At 45.8% G+C, this 25,490-nt stretch overlaps 1 protein-coding gene across 1 annotated transcript in view; it reads right to left on the reverse strand.

Annotated features, from left to right (window-relative positions):
- Nucleotides 1-25,490, reverse strand: part of LOC111159633 (dynein heavy chain domain 1) — an 88,951-nt gene that overhangs the window by 31,576 nt on the left and 31,885 nt on the right. Inside the window, exons 12-24 of the mRNA XM_022522181.1 lie at nucleotides 21,832-21,989; nucleotides 21,225-21,350; nucleotides 20,859-21,135; nucleotides 15,068-15,195; nucleotides 14,779-14,971; nucleotides 14,265-14,359; nucleotides 13,560-13,767; nucleotides 12,080-12,205; nucleotides 11,664-11,761; nucleotides 8,675-11,561; nucleotides 8,292-8,469; nucleotides 7,914-8,106; nucleotides 7,385-7,673 (exon numbers count right to left, since the gene is read on the reverse strand). Of these exons, the coding sequence (XP_022377889.1) occupies nucleotides 7,385-7,673; nucleotides 7,914-8,106; nucleotides 8,292-8,469; nucleotides 8,675-11,561; nucleotides 11,664-11,761; nucleotides 12,080-12,205; nucleotides 13,560-13,767; nucleotides 14,265-14,359; nucleotides 14,779-14,971; nucleotides 15,068-15,195; nucleotides 20,859-21,135; nucleotides 21,225-21,350; nucleotides 21,832-21,989 (4,956 nt within the window). The remainder of the gene's footprint in view (nucleotides 1-7,384; nucleotides 7,674-7,913; nucleotides 8,107-8,291; nucleotides 8,470-8,674; nucleotides 11,562-11,663; nucleotides 11,762-12,079; nucleotides 12,206-13,559; nucleotides 13,768-14,264; nucleotides 14,360-14,778; nucleotides 14,972-15,067; nucleotides 15,196-20,858; nucleotides 21,136-21,224; nucleotides 21,351-21,831; nucleotides 21,990-25,490) is intronic.

Genomic DNA, 25,490 nt, shown 5'->3' on the forward strand with positions numbered 1-25,490 from the left:
TGTGAGGTGGTATCTCATTGTGGTTTTGATTTGTATTTCCCTGATGCCGAGTGATGTGGAGCACTTTTTCATGTGTCTGTTGGCCATCTGGATGTCTTCTTTGCAGAAATGTCTGTTCGTGTCCTCTGCCCATTTCTTGATTGGATTATTTGTTCTTTGGGTGTTGAGTTTGCTAAGTTCTTTATAGATTTTGGACACTAGCCCTTTATCCGATATGTCATTTGCAAATATCTTCTCCCATTCTGTCAGTTGTCTTTTGGTTTTGTTAGCTGTTTCCTTTGCTGTGCAAAAGCTTTTGATCTTGATGAAATCCCAATAGTTCATTTTTGCCCTTGCTTCCCTTGCCTTTGGCGATGTTCCTAGGAAGATGTTGCTGCGGCTGAGGTCGAAGAGGTTGCTGCCTGTGTTCTCCTCAAGGATTTGGATGGATTCCTTTCTCACATTGAGATCCTTCATCCATTTTGAGTCTATTTTCGTGTGTGGTGTAAAGAAATGATCCAATTTCATTTTTCTGCATGTGGCTGTCCAATTTTCCCAACACCATTTATTGAAGAGGCTGTCTTTTTTCCATTGGACATTCTTTCCTGCTTTGTCGAAGATTAGTTGACCATAGCGTTGAGGGTCTATTTCTGGGCTCTCTGTTCTGTTCCATTGATCTATGTGTCTGTTTTTGTGCCAGTACCATGCTGTCTTGATGATGACAGCTTTGTAATAGAGCTTGAAGTCCGGAATTGTGATGCCACCAACTTTGGCTTTCTTTTTCAATATGGCTTTGGCTATTCGAGGTCTTTTCTGGTTCCATATAAATTTTAGGATTATTTGTTCCATTTCTTTGAAAAAAATGGATGGTACTTTGATAGGAATTGCATTAAATGTGTAGATTGCTTTAGGTAGCATAGACATTTTCACAATATTTATTCTTCCAATCCAGGAGCATGGAACATTTTTCCATTTCTTTGTGTCTTCCTCAATTTCTTTCATGAGTACTTTATAGTTTTCTGTGTATAGATTCTTAGTCTCTTTGGTTAGGTTTATTCCTAGGTATCTTATAGTTTTGGGTGCAATTGTAAATGGGATTGACTCCTTAATTTCTCTTTCTTCTGTCTTGTTGTTGGTGTAGAGAAATGCAACTGATTTCTGTGCATTGATTTTATATCCTGACACTTTACTGAATTCCTGTACAAGTTCTAGCAGTTTTGGAGTGGAGTCTTTTGGGTTTTCCACATATAGTATCATATCATCTGCGAAGAGTGATAGTTTGACTTCTTCTTTGCCAATTTGGATGCCTTTAATTTCCTTTTGTTGTCTGATTGCTGAGGCTAGGACTTCTAGTACTATGTTGAATAGCAGTGGTGATAACGGACATCCCTGCCGTGTTCCTGACCTTAGCGGAAAAGCTTTCAGTTTTTCTCCATTGAGAATGATATTTGCGGTGGGTTTTTCATAGATGGCTTTGATAATATTGAGGTATGTGCCCTCTATCCCTACACTTTGAAGAGTTTTGATCAGGAAGGGATGCTGTACTTTGTCAAATGCTTTTTCAGCATCTATGGAGAGTATCATATGGTTCTTGTTCTTTCTTTTATTAATGTGTTGTATCACATTGATTGATTTGCGGATGTTGAACCAACCTTGCAGCCCTGGAATAAATCCCACTTGGTCGTGGTGAATAATCCTTTTAATGTACTGTTGAATCCTATTGGCTAGTATTTTGGCGAGAATTTTTGCATCTGTGTTCATCAAGGATATTGGTCTGTAGTTCTCTTTTTTGATGGGATCCTTGTCTGGTTTTGGGATCAAGGTGATGCTGGCCTCATAAAATGAGTTTGGAAGTTTTCCTTCCATTTCTATTTTTTGGAACAGTTTCAGGAGAATAGGAATTAGTTCTTCTTTAAATGTTTGGTAGAATTCCCCCGGGAAGCCATCTGGCCCTGGGCTTTTGTTTGTTTGGAGATTTTTGATGACTGTTTCAATCTCCTTACTGGTTATGGGTCTGTTCAGGCTTTCTATTTCTTCCTGGTTCAGTTGTGGTAGTTTATATGTCTCTAGGAATGCATCCATTTCTTCCAGATTGTCAAATTTGTTGGCGTAGAGTTGCTCATAGTATGTTCTTATAATTGTCTGTATTTCTTTGGTGTTCGTTGTGATCTCTCCTCTTTCATTCATGATTTTATTTATTTGGGTCCTTTCTCTTTTCTTTTTGATAAGTCTGGCCAGGGGTTTATCGATCTTATTAATTCTTTCAAAGAACCAGCTCCTAGTTTCGTTGATTTGTTCTATTGTTTTTTTGGTTTCTATTTCATTGATTTCTGCTCTGATCTTTATGATTTCTCTTCTCCTGCTGGGTTTAGGGTTTCTTTCTTGTTCTTTCTCCAGCTCCTTTAGGTGTAGGGTTAGGTTGTGTACCTGAGACCTTTCTTGTTTCTTGAGAAAGGCTTGTACCGCTATATATTTTCCTCTCAGGACTGCCTTTGTTGTGTCCCACAGATTTTGAACCGTTGTGTTTTCATTATCATTTGTTTCCATGAATTTTTTCAACTCTTCTTTAATTTCCTGGTTGACCCATTCATTCTTTAGAAGGATGCTGTTTAGTCTCCATGTATTTGGGTTCTTTCCAAATTTCCTCTTGTGATTGAGTTCTAGCTTCAGAGCATTGTGGTCTGAAAATATGCAGGGAATGATTCCAATCTTTTGATAACGGTTGAGACCTGATTTAGGACCAAGAATATGATCTATTCTGGAGAATGTTCCATGTGCACTAGAGAAGAATGTGTATTCTGTTGCTTTGGGATGAAATGTTCTGAATATATCTGTGATGTCCATCTGGTCCAGTGTGTCATTTAAGGCCTTGATTTCCTTGTTGATCTTTTGCTTGGATGATCTGTCCATTTCAGTGAGGGGAGTGTTAAAGTCCCCTACGATTATTGTATTATTGTCGATGTGTTTCTTTGATTTTGTTATTAATTGGTTTATATAGTTGGCTGCTCCCACGTTAGGGGCATAGATATTTAAAATTGTTAGATCTTCTTGTTGGACAGTTCCTTTGAGTATGATATAGTGTCCTTCCTCATCTCTTATTATAGTCTTTGGCTTAAAATCTAATTGATCTGATATAAGGATTGCCACTCCTGCTTTTTTCTGATGTCCATTAGCATGGTATATTCTTTTCCACCCCCTCACTTTAAATCTGGAGGTGTCTTCAGGTTTAAGATGAGTTTCTTGTAGGCAACATATAGATGGGTTTTGTTTTTTTATCCATTCTGATACCCTGTGTCTTTTGATTGGGGCATTTAGCCCATTCACATTCAGGGTAAGTATTGAGAGATATGAATTTAGTGCCATTGTATTGCCTGTAATTGTGACTGTTATTGTATATTGTCTCTGTTCCTTTCTGCTCTACTACTTTTAGGGTCTCTCTTTGCTTAGAGGACCCCTTTCAATATTTCCTGTAGAGCTGGTTTGGTATTTGCAAATTCTTTCAGTTTTTGTTTGTCCTGGAAGCTTTTAATCTCTCCTTCTATTTTCAATGATAGCCTAGCTGGATATAGTATTCTTGGCTGCATGTTTTTCTCGTTTAGTACTCTGAATATATCATGCCAGCTCTTTCTGGCCTGCCAGGTCTCTGTGGATAAGTCTGCTGCCAATCTAATATTTTTACCATTGTATGTTACAGACTTATTTTCCCGGGCTGCTTTCAGGATCTTCTCTTTGTCACTAAGACTTGTAAATTTTACTATTAGGTGACGGGGTGTGGACCTATTCTTATTGATTTTGAGGGGGGTTCTCTGAATCTCCTGGATTTTGATGCTTGTTCCCTTTGCCATATTGGGGAAATTCTCTCCAATAATTCTCTCCAATATACCTTCTGCTCCCCTCTCTGTTTCCTCTTCTTCTGGAATCCCAATTATTCTAATGTTGTTTCGTCTTATGGTGTCACTTATCTCTCGAATTCTCCCCTCATGGTCCAGTAGCTGTTTGTCCCTCTTTTGCTCAGCTTCTTTATTCTCTGTCATTTGGTCTTCTATATCACTAATTCTTTCTTCTGCCTCATTTATCCTAGCAATGAGAGCCTCCATTTTTGATTGCACCTCATTAATAGCTTTTTTGATTTCAACTTGGTTAGATTTTAGTTCTTTTATTTCTCCAGAAAGGGCTTTTATCTCTCCGGAGAGGGTTTCTCTAATATCTTCCATGCCTTTTTCGAGCCCGGCTAGAACCTTGAGAATCGTCATTCTGAACTCTAGATCTGACACATTACCAATGTCTGTATTGATTAGGTCCCTAGCCTTTGGTACTGCCTCTTGTTCTTTTTTTTGTGGTGAATTTTTCCACCTTGTCATTTTGTCCAGATAAGAGTATATGAAGGAGCAAGTGAAATACTAAAAGGGTGGCAACAACCCCAGGAAAATATGCTTTAGCCAAATCAGAAGAGATCCCAAATCGTGAGGGGGGAGAAAGGGGATAAAAAGAGGTTCAGAAAGAAGAAGAAAAAAAAAAAAAGAAACAATTAAAAAAAGAAAACCAATAAAGAAAAAATATAAAAAGGAAAAAAAGAATATATATATTAGATAAACTAGTTAAAAAACGTTAAAAAAGGAAAGGGTAAAAGTTAAAAAAATTTAGCAGAAGAAGAAAAACAAATTGAAAAAGAAAAAAAATTAAATTAACTGCAAGGCTAAAGAATCATGGGGAGAAAGCCATGAGTTCCGTGCTTTGCTTTCTCCTCCTTTGGAATTCCGCTGCTCTCCTTGGTATTGAAACTGCACTCCTTGGTAGGTGAACTTGGTCCTGGCTGGGCTTCTTGTTGATCTTCTGGGGGAGGGGCCTGTTGTAGTGATTCTCAAGTGTCTTTGCCCCGGGTGGAGTTGCACCGCCCTTACCAGGGGCCGGGCTGAGTAATCTGCTCGGGTTTGCTTTCGGGAGCTTTTGTTCCCTGAGCGCTTTCCGTAGAGTTCCGGAGGGCGGGAATGAAGATGGCGGCCTCTCGGTCTCTGGCCCGGAGGAGCCGAGAGCCCGGGGGCCCCACTCCTCAGTGCGCCCTCAGAGAACATCACCGATTTACTCCCGTCACCCTGCCTCCGGCCGCGCTCCGAGCTGACCGAGCCTGCGACCGGTTCAAGGTAACCCCGAGCTTAGAGCTTACTCCTCGGCTCTGTCTCTGTAGCCGGCTTCCCTGTTCTAATACCTGTAAGCTCCGCGACACTCAGACACCCCCGATCCTTCTGTGACCCTGCGGGACCTGAGGCCACGCTGACCCCGTGTGGGCTTCACCCCGGTTAAGCCTTTGGAGCAATGTCCCTCAGCGGAACAGACTTTTAAAAGTCCCGATTTTGTGCTCCGTTGCTCCGCCGCTTGCCGGGAGCCGGCCCCTCCCCCCGCGGTCTATCTTCCTGTCGCTTTGGATTCACTTCTCCGCCAGTCCTACCTTTCAGAAAGTGGTTGATTTTCTGTTTCTAGAGTTGCTGTTCTTCTTCTCTTCGATCTCCCGTTGGATTTGTAGGTGTTTGCAATCTTTAGATAAGCTATCTAGCTGATCTCCCGCTACCTAAAGTAGTCTCAGCCTGCTACTTCTCCGCCATCTTGACTCCTCCCCCTTATTAATTTTTTATATTATACTAGATGTTTTGGTGGCTGTCACCCTGGGATATCTTTTACACTGCCAACTGTAATATACTTCACTCCACAGCATTGTTCGCAATGTTTTCAACCTTCCTGTTGAAATCTCTTCTCAGTTGCTATTCACAGATCTGAATTTACTCTTTCTATTTTCCACTGACAATTTGATTATTTGTGCAAATTCACCTAAAGGCCCAAATAATATAGTTGCAGAAAATTACAAGTTTTAGTGTTACACAGACTTAAATTTTAATCTTGGTTCTGACACTTAACTGGCTTGAGTGTCTTAGGCAAATTATAAAATCTTTCAGTTTCATCATCTTTAAAATGCCCATAACATATCTCTTCTTTTTATAAGAATGTATTTATTCATTTGAGAGAGAGACAGAGACAGAGAGAGCACAAGAAGGGGGAGAGGCAGATGGAGAGGGAGAAGCAGACTCCTCACTTGATCGGGGAGCTCCATGGGGGCTGGATCCCAGGACCTAGAGATCAGGACCTGCCCTGAAGGCCAACATTTAACCATTTGAGCCACCCAGGTTCCCCTCAAAATCTCCATCTTAATAGGCTTTTATAGACACTAAAGATGACATACATAAAACATGCAGCACATAGTCCTCAATAAATTATACACCACCTGATTCAAGTTTTCTACATCCCATATTCAGGTCTAACTGGGCAATCCAGCTAATGCTTTAGACCACTGACTTCCCTGACTCCAATTCTGCCCATTCCCATGGCCACATTCAAACCTGTCATCATCTAGGGGCACACCACTTTAGAAACTTTAAACTTCAATATTGCTAACTTTTATCACAATTTCCCCTTTCCTTTCTAATCTTTGCTTGTACCAACTCTTACTGAGCACTTACTTCCTATTGAGTCTATCAAAATGAGTAAGACAAATCTGAATCTCTCTTCTCATGAAGCTCAGAATAAGTATAAACAAGTAAACATATAATCATAAAGCTATGGTTGTCACAGATTTTTTATGGAACACAAGATGAGTGTCTAACCTAGCCTGGAGGCTCGGGTTTCCTAGAGAACACACTGACTGAGATGATCTGTAAAGAATAAGGATTTAGCCAGATAAATACAGGGAAGGCGGAAAGGACCGCAATCCCAGAAGCTAGCGGAAGCTTGATTTATTGAATGCCTGTACATAGCTGACTCTAGTTGGAGTACAGCGTGTTAGAGGCTAGAGAAGAAAGCCTCATTGCAAGGAGCCTTGCAAAAGCATTCACCAGCGTTTCAGGTAATGACTCTCTGAACCAGGGAAGATGGAATGGAAATAAGTGGAAAGATTTGAGAGATATATAGAATGCCAAATTGAGAGACACTGTGAATGGATTTTGGTAAGAAAGGGGGAGATGTCAATGAGATTCTTGGCTTGAGTTACTGGATGGATGGTTGTACTAGTTAATAGAGGACAGAAGCAGGTTTTAGGGGTAAGATGATGAGTTGAATCTGAAGTGCCAATGGGACAACGTAGAGATACACAGTAAGTAGTTGGATAAACAGGTCTAGTGCTTAGAAGAACATCCTGGCCTGGGGATAAGTATTTAGCAGCCAAACACAGAGATGGTGGATAAGGTCACGGGAGGGTTATGATTGTTCAGGAAGCATACATACAATGAGAAGATACTAAGAATGGATTGCTGAGATTTGGTCTGTAGGTGTCTAACTGGGAGTCAGTAAATATTGTTAGGGACTTTACAGCCTCAAGAGAACACAAGGACTCCTTCCTTCCCTCTACCCAGCTCCTTACCAGAAGCGGCCAGGTGCAGATCCTCCAGCAGGAAGAGGAGGGAGCCTTTAGAATCCAGGTGGTGCCCAGGCCACGGGGCAGCCTGTGCTTGGCCCTGGACCCCTCGACTCAGCAGCAGGCGTAGGTGGATGGGAGTGAAGGCAGGGTGGATGGGGCTGCACACATAGGGATGATGCGGCTCCACGAGCACCTCCACAAAGGTGGACTTCCCAGTCGCCGCCTCTCCAGCCAGCAGCACTGGGTGTCCCTCCGACAGAAGCAGGTCCACCACATACAAGAGCCGTTCGGTCTGTGGCACAGGAGCAGGGATTACTGGGGCAGCGCCAGTTTAGGATAGTAATTTAGCTGAAAGCAAAGTCTAGGGGTCTCATCTTAGAGCTGCACTTGCAGAACACTTCACGTATTCTTGTGATTATGAGAACGTATCAAAGAACAGGAGCAGGTAGACCTTAGCTGGGCGTAGAACATGGACTCCCCCAGGATATCTCCTTGAACCCCAACCCCAACTGCTGCCCCACTGTCTTCACACCTGTGGAGAAGGGTTGAAGGCTCCCAGAGTCCCCCTGATGCGGCTACCCAGGTAATGGCCAGTGAAGGGGACCAATGTCCCATTATCAGGACACACATGTAGATCAAACACCAAGGCTGAAGGCGGTGGCTCAGGATAGTTGGAGAGGCAGCTAATAGAACCCCTCAAGAAGGTATCAAAGAGGGGCCAGAGCCTGTTCAGATGGATGTATGGGCAAAAGGGTCCGATAGTGACAACAGTTCCATTTGTGATGCACTCACACATTCCACTCCCCCCTCCGCCCCCACCGACAGTGATGTCACCTGAGTTTTTAACTTCCATGCACCAGTCCATCTCAGCCCTCTGCATCCCCACTCCCAACCCCGCCCCTGCAGATACCTGGAGGGCAGGTGGGCTCCAAAGCCCCAGATCAATGCAAAAAGAAAGCTGCTGACAGCCAGCAAATGTTTCTTGTGCTGATTAGGTACATCATCATCGTCAACCTGGGACGGGTTCAGAGAGCTGCTTTTTGAGGACTTGAAGCTTTGGGCCACAGGATCGCTAAAGCTGAGGTCTTCTGCAAAGGTCACCATGGCCAGAAGAGGAGCCCGGGCAGGAAAATGGTTGGGGGGGAGAGAGTAGAGACTGGCTCTGTCACTGTCCACTTTCGGTCCCCTGACCCAAGCCCACCAAAGAACTCATGTGCCAGGCACCAGCTATATGCCAGCTCTCCTCAAGGCCCCTTATCTCCAAGCCATCCCTTCCCCTTCCCTTCCCTTCACCTGAGATGTGTGCCTTCTCCTCCTCATCTGTCCTCAGGTGGGGGTCAAGCAGACAACGCAAGATACGGGCCAGACTGGTGACTTCGGCCACACCTGGGCAAATAGCCCGCTGCCCATGAACATGCAGCAGAGAGCTGGTGCCCTGGCACGTGAGGAATTGGAACGTTGCTGGCACCAGCACTTCGGCCAGGTGGTTGAGCTCAGCGACCGTGTGGAGATGCAGGTGGTACTCGTGCGGCAGGGCTGCCATCAGGACGCTAAGCATCCCCTGCCACGTCTGCTCCCCACCACACCAGACTAGGGCACATTGACTCACCACTGTGGGAGACATGCCTGTTGCATCTCCCACCTCCATCAGGAGAAAAGTACCTGGGGGTCGTGCTATCTGCTGACCACTGGGGAGGCTGAGCTGGGGGGCATCTTTCAGGAGGCAAGTGATGGGGTCCAGCCAAGAGGCATTGGCTACCCCATCACATATTATCCAGTGCTGGATCCCCACTGATTCCTGTGGTGGCCCCCTCAGGCCCACAGTCTTACATGGACTGGCTGCACGCAGCAGCCTCGGGAAGACACCCTGGTGCCAGCAGGGGCCATCTAGCCATCCCAGGAACTCCTGGGGGCTGAGGACATTGGGATATAGGTGCGTGACCTCCACTGGCTGGCAGCCTTGGGTTGAGGCATCCTCCCTGGCCGCCAGCTGATTTTGGATCTTAAATAAGCTGTGCCAACAAGTGGTCTTGCCACTGCCTGCGGGGCCCAGGAGTATAATACCCAAAGCCCGGCCCAGGGCCTGGCTCAGCTGCTCTAGGGATCCCAAAATATCAGGGCTGGGATGAATGCCTATCTGCGGCAATTCCTCCACCAGCAATGGTTTCCTCAGCGTGTGTGCCTCAGGCTCTGCCAGCACCTGCCTGGCATTAGGGAAAAGCCCACAGAGCAGCTCTTGGAGGTTGTGCAGGTGGAGACCACTGAGGGTGCTGAACAGTGGCGAGCGTAGCAGAGCACGCAGTAGGGCAGCCTCTTCGGTCACAACCAGGCTGTGGGGCTGCTGGGACTTGGGCTCCTCCTTGGTCACATTTAAATTCTGTATCATGTCTTCCAGTATGTGCTGGAGCAGGGGCAAACGGCAGGGCAGGGGCGCTGATGCCAGCTCAAGCTCTAGGGAGAAGAATTTAGATAAGCGGGAAGCCATGCGGGAGGCATCCCGCATCCCTGCACCTAGCAGGGTCAGCTCTGCCACTCGCTGAAGGTCAGGCAGTGTCAAGGCCACAGGCCGCAGAAGCAAGTGCAGGTTGGCAGGCACAGCAGGGCTCAGGGAACGCAGTGTCAGGAGAGAGCCGTAGCCAAGGCGTATGTACACGTGGTGTTTCTCAAAGAAGCCACTGCCGAGGAGCTGGGGTTGTGTGGGGTCAACAGTGCTGGGGCTTCGGGAGGCCGCCTGGTACAGTGGGGCATAGAGGTGGTGCAGTTCAGCCAGGCGCTGGCCCAGGGCAGACAGCAAGCCAAGGGGCAGGCGCTGGGCCCCTTCCAACAGCAGCCAGGCACCACCCTGCAAGGCACCGTTCAGGTAGTTGCTTAGACTCTGGGCCTCTATCTGAGGCAGGCAAGGCATTGTCACCAGCTGGCGCCCCAGGGCCCGTGCTAGGCTCTTCACCGTGGTTGCCTTGCCTACTCCATCAGGGCCCAGTAGAGTCCCACAGGCCACCTCCTCCAAGGCCAGCAACAGTACCAGGGCTGGCCGCTCAGGCAGCAGGCTGGGCAGAGACCCCAGTCTGGGACCCAGGTACTCATAATTGTACAGGAAGGACCGGCCGAGAACGTCTATCCAGCATGCAGCTGGCGACGGAGAAGTCACAGCAGATGCGATAGTCTTGAGACTCTGCAGGGGACTCTGGGGGATGACATGAGGTGAACCTAGGTGATATTTGAGTTGGCGAGCCCAGTGGAAATCTGTCAGATCACTGACCTGGTGCTCCTGCAGCATCTGAGCTATATCCCGGTGAGTCACTGCCATGGCCAGCAGGGCACTGAGCAGGCTAGCCTGGCGGACAGAGCCCAGGGGCTGCTCACCCTGGGAGGCCCTCTGAGCCCGTATAAAATTCACCAGTGCCTCGAGCTTGCACACATGCACGCGGACCATGGCAAGGGTCTTCCCCTCCAGCAGAGCCTCCTCCATCTCTGCCCGCCATACCACTTCCTCTGCCACCAGCACACACTGCCACGGGAAGGCCTGGACCACGTGCAGCCAGTGGTGGGCAAACAGCTGTGGGGCCGGCTGGCTCTCCTGGGGCAGCTGCCTAGAGGCCTCATCTAGCGATGGGCCCAGAGTGAGGCGGGAAGCCACACAACCCTGCAACTTGTGCACCAGCGCCAGACGCAGGCACTTCTCCAGAGAGGCCAGCCACTTGGGGAGATCTGAATGGAGAGGAATGGACCTCGGCAGCTTTACCTCCTCGCCACCTGCCCCTAGCACTGCCAGCGCCTCCACCCAGGTCGATGCATTTGGGCTTGCCTCCCGGTCATCCACCTTTTCGTCAAGTGGGATGGACGTGAAGCTCACAGCGTGCACATGAGGAAAGCAGCGCCGTACCCATAGCTGGGCCTCGCAGGACTCCAGGGGGGCAGCCAGCAGGGCCACCAGCTCGCTATCGCTGAGGAAGAAGAGGCGGGGGAAATGAGCACACACCCGATAGAGCACACTCTTCAGGGCCATAATGATGCCCTCCAGCTCCACGGAGCCTGCCTGCAGCAGCTGTTGCAGCTGCTGGCCTTGGAAATGAGGGCTCCGCTTGACACTGGGCACGATAAGTGACAGAACGCAGGGGTCATCTACAGAGATCTGCATCAGGGTCCGATACTGATCGTCTGTGGCCTTGAACCGGGAGTTCTGCGGTGAGAGGAGATAAAAGTGAGGGAAGCTCTCCCTTCCTGCCTGAGCCCCATGACAACACACTAGCCCTTGTCCACCTGCCTCACCCTTCTTCCCTACCAGGTCAGGACTAGGAAACTCGATCTTCATCTCATGCAGAACTTTATTCAGAAAAATCCACTGCTGCTGGAAAGTCACCCACACCTCCAGCAGGGCACCTGTGTGAGCAGTGAGAGGAACACTGGAGGGAGACTGGGGTTTTAGCTTCTGCTAGGGGGTCCAGCTGGTCCTCACCTCTCAGGGTGCCCCATCCCAAAATACTCAGCAGGACCCAGGGACCTTGTTTGGAAGACAGCAAACTTTCACCATGAATAAGGTTTCACCTGGTCACCTCAGCCCAAGAAGTGGCTCTGAAGGGGATCCTCACTTTGTCCTTCTGATCTTGCCCCCACCCAACCCCCACCTCTTAACCCCATCCCTCCAGGCTAACCCACCTCAGGTCCCACCCATTCATCCAGCTAGAGGCCTGCACTCACTCAGGCTATGCATGATGGTCACCCACTCCAAAGCTGCTTTGTTTAAGTCTCCCGACTTTTGGATGGCCAGGATCTTGAACAACACCTGAAGACTTTCCTGGATAGAATCCTGCAGGCTGCCATAATCTAAGGAAGAGTGGGTTCCAGCTGAGCTGAGCTGGCAGTTGATGGGGCAAGGGCAGAGATGACTATTACCCAAATAATACCGACACTCAACAGTTCTCAAGCTATTCTCTAGAAGACCCAAACATGTTTTCTTCCACTAGTTGAGAATTATGCTCACCTAGAGTCAGAGTGTGTTTGCAAGCCTGTTCATGTGAGTTATAATCCTAATTACAGAGTTTGATCTGATATTATGTTAACCATATGGGTGGGGAAAGAGTTCCTGGTTCTATGGAAACTATGGAAAGCCTTCAGTAAAGGTGAGTTGATAAAGCATATTAAATTATGTACAGGCCAATTTTTAAAAATTGGAAATTGTAATAAAAATCTAGAAAAATTCTGTACTCCAGCAACTTCATAAGTGTCTTCACATCACTGCTCAACTTTACAGAAGTTGGGAGCAGAAATGGTGGACAGTGCATTAATGTGGGAAAGGCAGTGAGGAACTTCTATCAGTTAACTGCAAATCAAAGTAAAGCTCTTGTCCTTCAGCCAAAAGGTTAATAAATAAATGTATATTTATATGTTTTAAGCTAAAGTAAGAATCTTAAGCCATATATACATCATTTTTTTATGATCTTCCTATTTAACTGACTGAATTTGCGAGTTGAGTTTCAAGTGGGTTGGATAAGAGAATTTCTCTTCTACTGGCAATTCCCTAACTATGCCATCTTGGTGCCTGTATGTATGTCGTTCCCTCTGCCTAGGATGCCCTTTTCTTCCTGTAAGTTTGGCAAACTTCTAATCCTTTAGGAGTCAGCATGAAGCCTTTGTCTATGGGAAGAGAAGATTCCTCTGACTCTCTTCAGTCCTTTAAAATTGGTCCTCTTTCTGAGATTCGACTGCCCTCAGATTCTTCACCATGCAGTCATCTCTATTCTATTGTCCTCTCTCACTGGACTGGGAGCTCCTAAGGGACAGCACTTCTGTCTGTGAACCTCCACGTCTCCTATGTTTGGCTCAGAGAAAGCAGATAAGAGTAAATGAGTGGGGCAAAAGCTCAGACAGCAGGATGCCATCTAAAGGAAAGAGCACTGGAAAATGGAGAGATATCATCACTGTGAGGGATTTCTTAGTACACCCAGAAAGGGAAGGACCTTTGCTAAAGAAGCAGCATGGGCAGGAGGAGGGAGCTCCCAAGATTAAGACTTAATAGGAGTGACATGAAAGACACTGTCTCAGGATAGACTGGTGTATCCTGTCCAGTAAGGAAGAGGCCCTGGCTGGAGAATCTAGATCCCACAGGGCTTGGTGGACCTGATGGACAAAAATGGCCCCTGGCAGTGGGCTATCACCCAGCAGCAAACCCTGGTCTCACCTGAAAGGATGAAGGTGCCACTGTCCTTGCCCACCACTTCCCACTGGGGGCTGCGGATCACTTGCTTCTTGGAGCGCTCCACGGCTGGGGGCTCATAGGGCACATGCAGGATGAAGTTGATGAGTCGCAGCTGGCGTGCCTCCCAGACCCGCTGTAGCCGCCGTAGGGTATCTTGAGCGTGGATTCGTTCATTTTCACACTGCCAGATCTGGAACAGCTGGGTCTCAGGAACCAGCACTGGGTGATGCCTCAGGGGATAGCCTTGAAGCTGGGACTCAAGGGCCAGAGCTCAGGGGAGTGGAAGTGTCAGAAATGGAGAGTAGGACCATTTGGCTTCAGATAGGCCATCTGTAGCATAGTTTGACCTAAAGCTGCTGCCTTGAAACCCACTCTTTTCCAAGGTTTCAGCAGAGGACAGTACCTTAATCAGTTCATGTTGGAAAAGGGCAGGTGTTGGGGGACATCTACTATCCTGTGTGCCCACAACTTTGGGAGTGGGGCATCTCTCAGTCAGAGTCTGAAAACACCCATCAGATCCCCAAACCCTCAAGGCAGGATAGCAAACTCAGCTTCCCACCTTCCCAACCACAAGCCAAAATCTACGGCCCCCTGTTGCAAGGGGTTGCTGGAACTTAACTGGATCTATTACAGCTTAGCAAATAGGTCCTGGGTTTGGACCAACTCCCTTTCTCTGGAGGGCCCTACCTGATTGATTCGATCTGCAAAATCCAGCAGTGGACAAGTGAGCAGCTGGCCCAGTGTTAGGAGTTCCATGTTGCAGAGACTGTCTAGCCCTAAGGCTGGAGGTAGAGGAGACAAGTCAGAGCAACACCCGGTATACAGCAGAGTCTGGCCCATATCCCAGAGTCTCAGATCTGCAACCCTGAGCCCAGCCCAGGCCAGCTCCCCAACAGAAGATCTGAAAGTACAACATAGAGCCAAGAACTCAGAATGTAGGGTCCAGGGCACAACACAGAGCACAGAGCTAAGATTCGAGCCTGAGTCTAGCCCAAGGCAGCAGAGAGGACCCACATGATGGTGCAGGAGGCTAGAAATATTGGTCCCTGTGGGAGCAAGGCAGGGAGCAACCCAGGGAGGAAAGGTGTTGCCCACAGGAGCAGCAAGGAACAAAGTTGTTACTTGTTCTAATCCCCAAGTCCTTTTCTCCCCACCACAACCCCACCCACCTCCCCCAGCCCTGACTCTACCCAAAACACACCTCGTAGAAGGGCTTGGAAGTTCTGGAGCTGGAGGCTGCCCAGCTTGGTCAGTAATGGCAGGTAGCTACGGAACTCCTCCACCATGAGTATGCAGCACTGCAAGACTGGGCTGTGCAGCCCCAGGCTTGTACTCATGTGGGCTGCCTCCATCAGCCAGCCTTCTGTCTTCTCCTGGGCTATAGTCATGCTGAACTAGAGGGAGGAAGGTTCACTGTCAGCTGGAGACCCTTCCCTCACCTTCCCCCTGCAGCCTCTCCACTCAGGCAGGAGCTCTGAGAGTGTTGGCACCTTGGCAAAAGCCATGCACTTCCATTCGCTGATGTTCTCGGAGATGACTCGGTACAGGTGCCAGATGCGCTGTTGCTGCACAATCGGACGGGTCCCGCAGACTGGCAAGGGCACAGGACTCTCGTCCCCTGTGGGATAGGGCAGGCTGAGGCCTAGGCTGGGGGCAGGGGCCATGGTGAGCAATGGTTAGTTAGGAGCCTGTAATGGCAGAAACGAGCGTCTAAAAGTGCCAGGGCTGGGGTAGCCAAAGTTGTTCAGTACAATGCAGGTGGGGACCATCCAAGGGACAGTGCTTCCTGTTGCTGGGATGCACCAGGCACGCTCCTTTCTGCTGAGGGCTTCTGATGGGCAATTCATTCTTCTGGAACACTGTCCCCTCAGAGGACCATATACCTCACTCCCTCACCAATTCAAGTTCATCCACATGTGGCCTGGGTAGCCCAAGCTGTTATGAACTGCTACCTACCCTCTCTGCCATTCCTGACACCTCTTACTTGCTCTCTTCTTTTTTCTGTGCAACTTCTCAGTTTCTAAAATACTCCGTGATTTGGTTATATATATATATTTTGATTTGGTTATATTTTATGTTTATCATTTGTTATCTTTTTCTCCCAGCTATAGTGATGGGCCTGTGAGGGCAGGGGGTTTGTTCTTTGTCCACTGGTATACTGCAAGCCCTGTGCACAGTATAGGCACACAACAAGCAGCTGTTAGATGGACAAATCCAGTGAGATGCATATGGTAAAGATCTAGCCCACAGAGAGGACCATGGAGGGTAAATGATGATGCTTCCTATTTTGTGTACTTCTGGTCATCCTTCCCTCCCTTCTTATCTCATAATATCATGGTTTCGGCTAAGGTCATGATCTCATGGGTAGTGAGACAGAGCCCCACATCAGCTCCATGCTCAGTGGGGAGTCTGCTTGGGGTTTCTCTCCCCCAGCCCCTCCCCGCTATGCATGTGTATGCACATGCTGTCTCTCAAATAAATCTTTAAAAATAATAATAATTATCATTATGGTACTGGGATTGCAATTAAAAGACATCAGACCAGGTTTAAGAATATTGCAGTAAAATTGTCATTCTCATTCATTAGAATTCCAGTTTACTTTCTTGAGTGAGAGAAAAAGTGATAAAATAAAGCTCAGATGCTGGGAATCATGCATCTTTTAAGTGTAAGCATCATCCGTCACGGAGAAGATCAGAATATTGAAAGGCTTAGAATCACTATCAGGCTATCAAAGCTCTCATCCGACCAAAAAAAAAGGTAGTAAATTTAAACTCTTCCAATCATTCTCTGTCTGACTCAAAAGATCTGGCTACAGACTCATATAATCTTTGGTAGCAATTGTCTCAACATCAAATATTGGACAAATGAGGAACTTCCTCTATAAGAAAGAACAGGCACTATATTTCCAGACATGTGAGAAGAGAAGGACAAACTTGAGTATTAACAGCAAATATCCTCTGACAGACATGTGCCGTGGTATCTACTCAGTGAATTCCACTGCATTTTAAAACTTCATCTGGGGCGCCCGGGTGGCTCAGTGGGTTGAAGCCTCTGCCTTCGGCTCGGGTCATGATCCCAGGGTCCTGGAATCGAGCCCCGCATTGGGCTTTCTGCTCCGCGGGGAGCCTGCTTCCTCTTCTCTCTCTGCCTGCCTCTCTGCCTACTTGTGATCGCTGTCAAATAAATAAATAAAATCTTTAAAAAAATATATCTGGAAGTGATTTCACTTTTTTTTTTTTTTTTAAGAGAGCATGCACGCGAGCGGAGACTGGGGCGGCGGGGAGAAGGAGAGAATCTTAAGTAGACTCTACTCTGAGGGCAGAGGCCAATGAGGGGGTCAATCTCAACAACCCTGAGATCACAACCCAAGCCAAAATCAAGAGTTGGACACTTAACGGACTGAGCTACCCAGACGCCCTGTGATTTCATCTTTTAAAGTTGCAGGCAAAAGCTGTAACAAGAGTATCTATATACCATTTCTAAAGATTCACCTTTTGTTAACATTTGACCCGTTTTCTTTATCATTTGTGTTTACATGCTCTGTGTGTGTATGGTCATATGTATACAAAAATACATAATTCTTTTCTGAACTATTTAAGGGTAAGTTACATATTTCATGGCCCTATTATCCCCAAACTCAAATGTGTATTTCCGAAGAACAGGGATATTCTCTTACATAACTGTAGTACAGAGATCAACTTCATATCTTACATTGACAGAATTCCTTAGTCTACAGTCTGTGTTCCCATTTTGTCAGTTGACCTAAAATGTTCTAGATAGCCCTTTTCCCCCCTCAAGGACAGCATCCAGCCCAGGATCAAGTACCTCATCTACTTGTCATGTCTCTTTAACTTCTCTTAACATTCCTCACAGGCTTAATCTTTTCTAACAGACATCTTTGAAGTACATTGACCCCCTTTTCCCCTTTTTGTTCACAAAAAGTTCACGTTGTCTTTGTATGGTTTTCATGACTGAAGTTATTTATTTTCAGCTGGACTACTGAATAGGTATTGTGTCCTCTGTGTACCATGCCTGGAGGTATATGGTGTCTATCTGTCCTTCACTGGTGATGTTAATCTTTGAACACCTGGTCAAAATATTGCCCAGTTTCTCCACTAAATAATTGCTAAGGTTTCCCCCCCCACCTTGCAACTAATAAGTAGTCTCTGGAGGAGAATCTCTAAGACAATGTAAACGTTCTACTCCTCATCAAATTTGCTCCCAAATTTGACATCCCCTGATGATCCTTACCTGATCCAATATTTATCAGAATGTTTGCAAAATGATTATTTTTCCCTCCAGATTTTCTCCAGTTGACTCCTGGCATTCTACTATAAGTGCAAGTCCTCATTGCTCCCTCATTGACTTATTTATCTATTTATTATTACTGTGGATAATCAATTCCTATTTTTCCTGACATGTTCCTCCCTTACTTATTAAAGGAATTTATTACTCTCTTACTTTCTGGATTTAAAAAATATTCTAGGCTCATCTTGTACCTACCCTGAGATAGCCCTAAAATCATCCACTCTCTGAGGAGCCCTGGTAGGGAATGATCTTAGCAACCAATATCTACACATACACTTACATACATATACACATGCACGTAAGCACACATACACACACAATATGTGTGCATATTTTAAAATGCAGTGGAATTTACAGAGAGTGGAAATTGATAAGACAAGCTCATGATATTTCTCCAGAATTCAGAGTAAAGGAATGACTGATGATGAAGATAAAAGAAATGGAGAAGAGATTCAGAAAATCCAATATGTAAGTATGAATTCTGAAAGGAGACCAAGCAAAAATATTAAGAGCCATTACCAAATAACCGATAAACAGATTACCTATCCAGAAAAAAAGTTAAATTGGTATCAAATTTGCCCACAATGCCAACTATCAGAAGGCAATGATGCAATAGCCTAAGTTTGGAGAAAAAAATTTCGTGACTTCAGAATTCAGTATTTATTTATTTATTTTTAAATATTTTATTTATTTATTTCACAGAGATCACAAGTAGGCAGAGATGCAGACAGAGAGAGAGAGAGAGAGAGAGAGAGAGAGAGAAGCAGGCTCTTGGCTGAGCAGAGAGCCCGATGCGGGACTCGATCCCAGGACCCTGAGATCATGACCTGAGCCGAAGGCAGCGGCTTAACCCACTGAGCCACCCAGGCGCCCCCAGAATTCAGTATTTAGCCAAGCTGTGATGTATGGACATTATGAAATCATTCTAGGCATAAAGAGCTTAGAAATTGGGGCACCTGGGTGGCTCAGTGGGTTAAGGACTCTGCCTTCTGCTCAGGTTAGGATCCCAGGGTCCTGGAATCGAGTCCCACATCGGGCTCTCTGCTCAGCGGGGAGCCTGCTTCCTCCTCTCTCTGCCTACCTCTCTGCCTATTTGAGATCTCTGTCAAATAAATAAATAAAATCTTTTTTTAAAAAAAAAAGAAACAAAAAGAGCTTAGAAATTTTAACACCTCTAACTCCCTTCTTAGAAAAAATAAATACTCAAAAAATATTACAGCCATTTAAGGAAGGAATGAAAATAATGAAAAGATGTGGCATTTCTAAAAATGGTAGTAGTGTGACAACACGGATAGACATAGAGGGTATAATGCTAAGTGAAATAAGTCAGACAGAGAAAGACAAATACCATACAATTTCACTTATATATGAAACAAACAAACAAACAAAAAAACCCCACAATGTATAAACAAACAAAAAGCAGAAACAGATTCCTAAATACAGAGAACAAACAGAGTTGCCAGAGGGGAGAGGGTGGGAGGTTGGGCACAATGGGTGAAGGAGAGGGGGAGATACAGCTCTCATTATGGAATGAAGAGTCATGGGGATGAAAGAGACTGCAAAGGGATATAGTTAGTGGTACTGTAATAGAATTGTATGAGGACAGATGGTAGCTACAATTGTGGTCCACACACCATAATGTATAGAATCAATTGTCAAATCACAATGTTATACACCTGAAACTACTGTAACGTTCATTGTTGACTTAAAAAAATGGTAGTGGGTAAACAAAACCGGTAAACCTTAGATGTCAAAATAGTTGTTAATGTGGTTATAAAACCAAGCAAATGTCAAACGTATTGAGTAAAATAAAAGGTACATAATAAAAAATAAAGAGTAGTATTAATTAGGGCGCCTGGGTGGCTCAGTGGGTTAAGCCGCTGCCTTCGGCTCAGGTCATGATCTCAGGGTCCTGGGATCGAGTCCCGCATTGGGCTCTCTGCTCAGCAGGGAGCCTGCTTCCCTTCCTCTCTCTCTGACTGCCTCTCTGCCTACTTGTGATCTCTGTCTGTCAAATAAATAAATAAAATCTTTAAAAAAAAAAGAGTAGTATTAATTAGAGAGAGCTGGGGATGGAAGGAGCTAAAAGCAGTGCTGTGGGGTTTCCTGGGCCAAGCATCACAAGGCCTGAGTCCCCACTCTGCTTTTCCACAAACATCCCCAATCCCTAGAGGAAAGTTCAAGCTCTGTGGTCTATGTCAGTTATGGTATGGGACAAGGGTCTCTCCATACTTGGCCAAAGAAAACGTTCCTTGCTTGAGGACGGTCCAGGGTGTCCTCCACCTTATATCTGGCCCAACAGCCCTGGGACTGAGGATGCCCACAGGCACAGCTGGTAATAGTTGGTGGTTGGTAGTTGGCCAAGAGGCAATTCAGAAGCAATGTGACCTTCCAAGGGATAAAAGTAACTGATAGAACAGACTGCACCTGAGAAAAGAAACTTGAGCCCACAAAGTTCTTTATAAAGAAGGAGGGAACCAGCCTAGCTGCACCATTGTACAGAGGGCTGAGATCAATAGTTCTGCCCTGGTCTCCTCCTATGGGTCAGGGAGACCCGCAGCAGCTGCCCCTCTACACCACATAGGCTGGAAGCTGTGCCTATGGCTTATCAAGACCTATCTTATCTAGGCCTGCAGCCTGGAACTGGGTTGAGTAGGCTAAGGACTACAAGGTGGGCACCTTTACATTTCTCCTGCACGGGCTTTCAGCCCTCTAACCCCATCACATTCTAATGGAACATTCATCTATTTGCCTTCCCTACCAGACTGTGAGGACCCTGTCTCCCCACCCTAAGCATGACCCTTGACATTGCCAGTGTAAGAAGATTTTATCCTACAGTTTTCATTTATAAAAGAGATTAAAAGGAAGCTATGTGATTCCCAAGACTTGCTTAGGGACAATCAGGACACAGGACCCTTATCTCAGCTGGAGGGTCTATCACAGGATGGGGGGAGGGTCAGGGATCCTCAGTACCAGTGAAGGTGGCATAGGCGTGGTGCAGCTCACTGAGGTGGCTGGCTGTGTTCTGGAACTGACGCTCCAGAGAGATGAGCTGGCGCTCAGTGCTCCTCTGCTCTTGCGTGGGGTCCATGAAGGGGCCAGATAGGGCCTTGTCAATCAGGCCTTCCAGCTCCACCAGGGCTGCGGCTATCAGCTGCTTCAGCTTGGGCACAATGGCGTGTCGCTTGCTGAGCAAGAACTCTGAGGCCTGGCTTTTCTCAAATTGAAATGCCTCCCACACATCCAGGAGCTGTGGGACAAGCAGAGCACAGTCAAGTGAAGCAGGTGTGGGGGCGGGGGACTGGGAGGCATGAGTGACCTCTGGAATTGCCTTCTCACCGAGATGTCCAGTGCCTCGTTCTCAGCGCTAAAGATGCTAAAGTGGTTCCGGATGAGTTCATGGAGTGACCGGATGTATTCCACTCGCTCCTCCAACATGTTGTACTGCTCACTGGCCTCGTTCAACTACAGGGTCCACAGCATGAGACCAGCACCCCCACACCCCTGCGTACCAGCTTGGGCTCATCCCTATGAGGCAATCCCACCTGCTAGAGGCTCCAGACCCCAGCAGCCACCTTTTACCCAACTGGGATCAGGGGCACATTGGGATCAGATCCCATCTGACCCAGGTCTCTGTGAAGACAGCACAGCTCCTCACCAAATCACGACCCTGTTGACGGGGCAAGAGATCCCTAGATCTGACTGTCACAGAGAGCAGAACTCTCTTTGAAAGCAGGACCATGGTTCTCATCATGCCACAGCCTCTCCCTGACTGAGGGCCATGAGAACAGGGTGAGAATTAGTAAGGGCAGATCACATACGTGAGCATAGTTTAAAGGCATCAAGCCCTACTGGAGCTCACCAGAGAGCTGAAGAAGAGTGTGCTGAGCATGTTAGCAAGATGGGCCCCTGGATAAGCTAGGAAGGAAAGATGGGAAGAGCCTACCTTCTGGGAGCATTGTGCAATGGTATGAATGTCTGAGTTGATGGTTTGGAAGACCTCCGTGAAATCCATGAGCTCTGTTATGAGTTGCTGACTGCGGGTCCAGCACTCATTCTGCACATGGGTAAGAACGTCCTTCCTGATGCTCTCCAACTTGGATTCTGAAGACAGGAGAGGGTTAGGTGTGAGGGGTATATAAAAGAGAAGGGGTGCTGGTGAATTGCTGTGGATCCAGAGTGGGGAAGGAGTAAAGGGGAAGCCAGACCTTGAATTCATTCCCTCACTCAGTGAGCACTTACTGGACCCGTGCCCAGTGTCCAGTCAGCTGCTATTCACTGGTGTGATCCACAGCTAACTGCAGCTACTAAAGGCTGTGCTGGGCACCAGGAGACCAGAGTTAGTGAGTGAGATAGAAACTGTTCCCACCCTCAGAAGTTCACAATATGCTTGCAGAGACAGACGAACACACAATCACAGACCAGTGTGATAAATGCTCTGCAAGTGCTTGGGAGCCCTGAGCCTGACATAGTGAAAGGAGAGGAGGCCTGAGGAGGCTAGGAAAGGCCTCCTCTGGGAGGAAACGCCAGAGGGAATGTGTCAAGCATCTAATGCTCCAAAGAGCAAAGCCACACCAAGCAGATGAAATAGCACATACAAAGGCACAGAGATGACATGTTCATGAAGAGCAGAATGCCCTATTGGGATGAAAGTTTTCTGTTTGGGGGGCCTTAGTGGTTTTGCTCTAGTAGAAGAGGTACCAAGAAGAATGTGTAATCTGCCCTTTGTTTTTAAGGATTAAAAGAAAGGAGCTTTCCGATGGATATGGGGCTAGAAGGTAATCTTAGAGGCTGCCTTTGGTGATAGGGACAACTCCACTGTTTCCAAGGAGAGGAATAACACCAGCATGAGGTCTCACCAAATCACTGACACCACCAAGATACCACTGATTATAAGAAACACCATTATTCGGTGCCTGGGTGGCTCAGTCAGTTAAGCGTCTGATTATTGATCTCATCTCAGGTCTTGAACTCAGGATCATGAGTTCAAGCCCCACGCTAGGCATGGAGCCTACTTACAAAAAAAGAAAAAGAAAAGAAAAAGAATAAAGAAATATGAAAATATGGGCGCCTGGGTGGCTCAGTGGGTTAAGCCGCTGCCTTCAGCTCAGGTCATGATCTCAAGGTCCTGGGATTGAGCCCCACATTGGGCTCTCTGCTCAGCAGGGAGCCTGCTTTTCCCTCTCTCTCTGCCTGCCTCTTTATCTACTTGTGCTCTCTGTCTCTGTCAAATAAATAAATAAAATATTAAAAAAAAATGAAAAGCAGTATACCATAACATGCAGCATAGAATGCTTGTTTACTGCAAACCATATACAATATCAACTACTTTGCCTGTATTAATCCTTTTAATCCTCACAAAAACCCTTTAAGGTAGATAATATTATTGTCCCTGTTTTACAGATAAGCAAACTGAGCCTTAGAGGGGTTCAACAACATTATCAATATGACACAATGGCAACAAAAGTCCAGGACCAGATGGCTTCACAGGCAAATTCTACCAAAAATTTAAAGAAGAGTTGATACCTATTCTCTTCAAAAGTATTCTAAAAAATAGAAAAGGAGGGAAAACTGCATTCATTCTATGTGGCCAGCATTACTTTGACAAGAAAGCCATATAAAGACACCACTAAAAAAGGGAACTTCAGACAATATCCCTGATGAACACAGATGTAAAAATTCTCAAAAACATTCTAGCAAACAGAATCCAACAATACATTAAAATAATCATTCACCAGATTCAAGTGGGATTTATTCCTGGGCTGCAAGGATGGTTTAATATTTGCAAATCAATCAATGTGATGCATCATATTAATAAAGGATAAGAATCACGATCCTTTCAGTAGATGCAGAAAAAGCACTTGACAAAGTACAACAACCATTCATGTTAAAAACCCTCAACAAAGTAGGTTTAGAGGGAACATACTTCAGCACAATAAGGGCCTGATACGAAAACCCACCACTAATGTCATCCTAAATGGGGAAAAATTGAGAGCTTTCCACTACAGTCAGAAATAAGACAGGGATGTCCACTCTCACCATTTTTATTCAAGATAGTATTGGAGAGGTGCCTGGGTGGCTCAGTTGGTTAAGCACCTGCCTTTGGCTCAGGACATGATCCCAGCATCCTGGGATTGAACCCTGTGTTGGGCTCTCTACTCAATCAGGAGAGTCTGCTTCTCCCTTTGCCCCCTCCCCTCCCCCTCCTCACGTTTTCTCTCTCAAATAAATAAATAAAATCTTAAAAAAGGAAGAAGATAGTATACTGGAAGTCCTAGCCACAGCAATCAGATGACAAAGAAATAAAAGGTGTCTGGATCAGCAAGGAAGAAGTTAAATGTTCATTATTTGCAGATGACATGATACTATATAGAAAACCTGAAAGACCACCAAAAAACTGCTAGAAAATAAACAAATTCAGTGAAGTTGCAGGATACAAAATAAATGTGCAGAATCTGTTGCATTTCTCTACACCAATAATGAAACAGCAGAAAGAGAAATTAAGGAATGAATCCCATTTACAACTGCACTGAGAATAAAAAGACACGTAGGAATAGATTCAAACTAAAATGTGAAAGACCTATACTCTGAAAACTACAAAACACTGATGAAAGAAGTTGAAAAGGATACAAAAGAAATGGAAAGACATTCCATGCTCATGGATTGGAAGAACAAATATTGTTAAAATGTCTATACTACCCAAAGCAATCTACACATTTAATGCAATTCTTATCAAAATACCAGTAACACTTTTCCACAGAGTTAAAACAATCCTAAAATGTGTGTGGAACCACAAAATGTCCTGAATAGCCAAAACAATCTTGAAAAATAAACAAAAAGCTGGAGGCATCACAATTCTGGACTTGAGGTTATATTACAAAGCTGTAGTGATCAAAACAGTATGGTACTGGCACAAAAATAGATACAAACTCACAATTACATGGTCAATTAATCTTCAACAAAGCCGGAAAGAATATCCAATGGGAAAAAGACTGTCTCTTCAAAAAGTGGTGTTGGGAAAACTGGACAGCTATATGCAAAAGAATGAAACTGGACCACTTTCTTATACCATACACAAAAATAAATTCAAAATGGATTAAAGACCTAAATGTAAGAACTAAAACCATAAAAATCCCAGGACCCTGGGATCATGACCTAAGCCAAAGGCAGACACTTAACTGACTGAGCCACCCAGTTGCCCAAGAAACAACAAGTCTTGGCAAGGATGTGGAGAAAGAGGAACTTCTTGCATTGTTGGTAGGAATGTAGCCTGGGTACAGCCACTCTGGAAAACAGTATAGAGATTCCTCAAAAAGTTAAAAATAGAACAACCCTATGATCTAGCAATTGTACTACTAGGTATTTAACTATACAATGCAAAAAGACTAATTCAATGGATACATGCTCCCAGATGTTTACAGCAGCATTATCTACAATAGCCAAATTATGGAAACAGCCCAGGTATCCATCGACTGACGAATGGATAAAGACGGTGTGGTATATACACACACTGGAATATTATTCAGCCATAAAAAGAATAAAATCTTGTCATTTTCAATAACATGGATGGAGCTAGAGAGTATTATGTTAAGCAAAATAAGTCAG

This window comes from Enhydra lutris, unplaced genomic scaffold (assembly GCF_002288905.1).
Source record: "Enhydra lutris kenyoni isolate GAN:26980312 unplaced genomic scaffold, ASM228890v2 scaffoldscaffold68, whole genome shotgun sequence".
NCBI classification, from domain to species: Eukaryota; Metazoa; Chordata; class Mammalia; order Carnivora; family Mustelidae; genus Enhydra; species Enhydra lutris.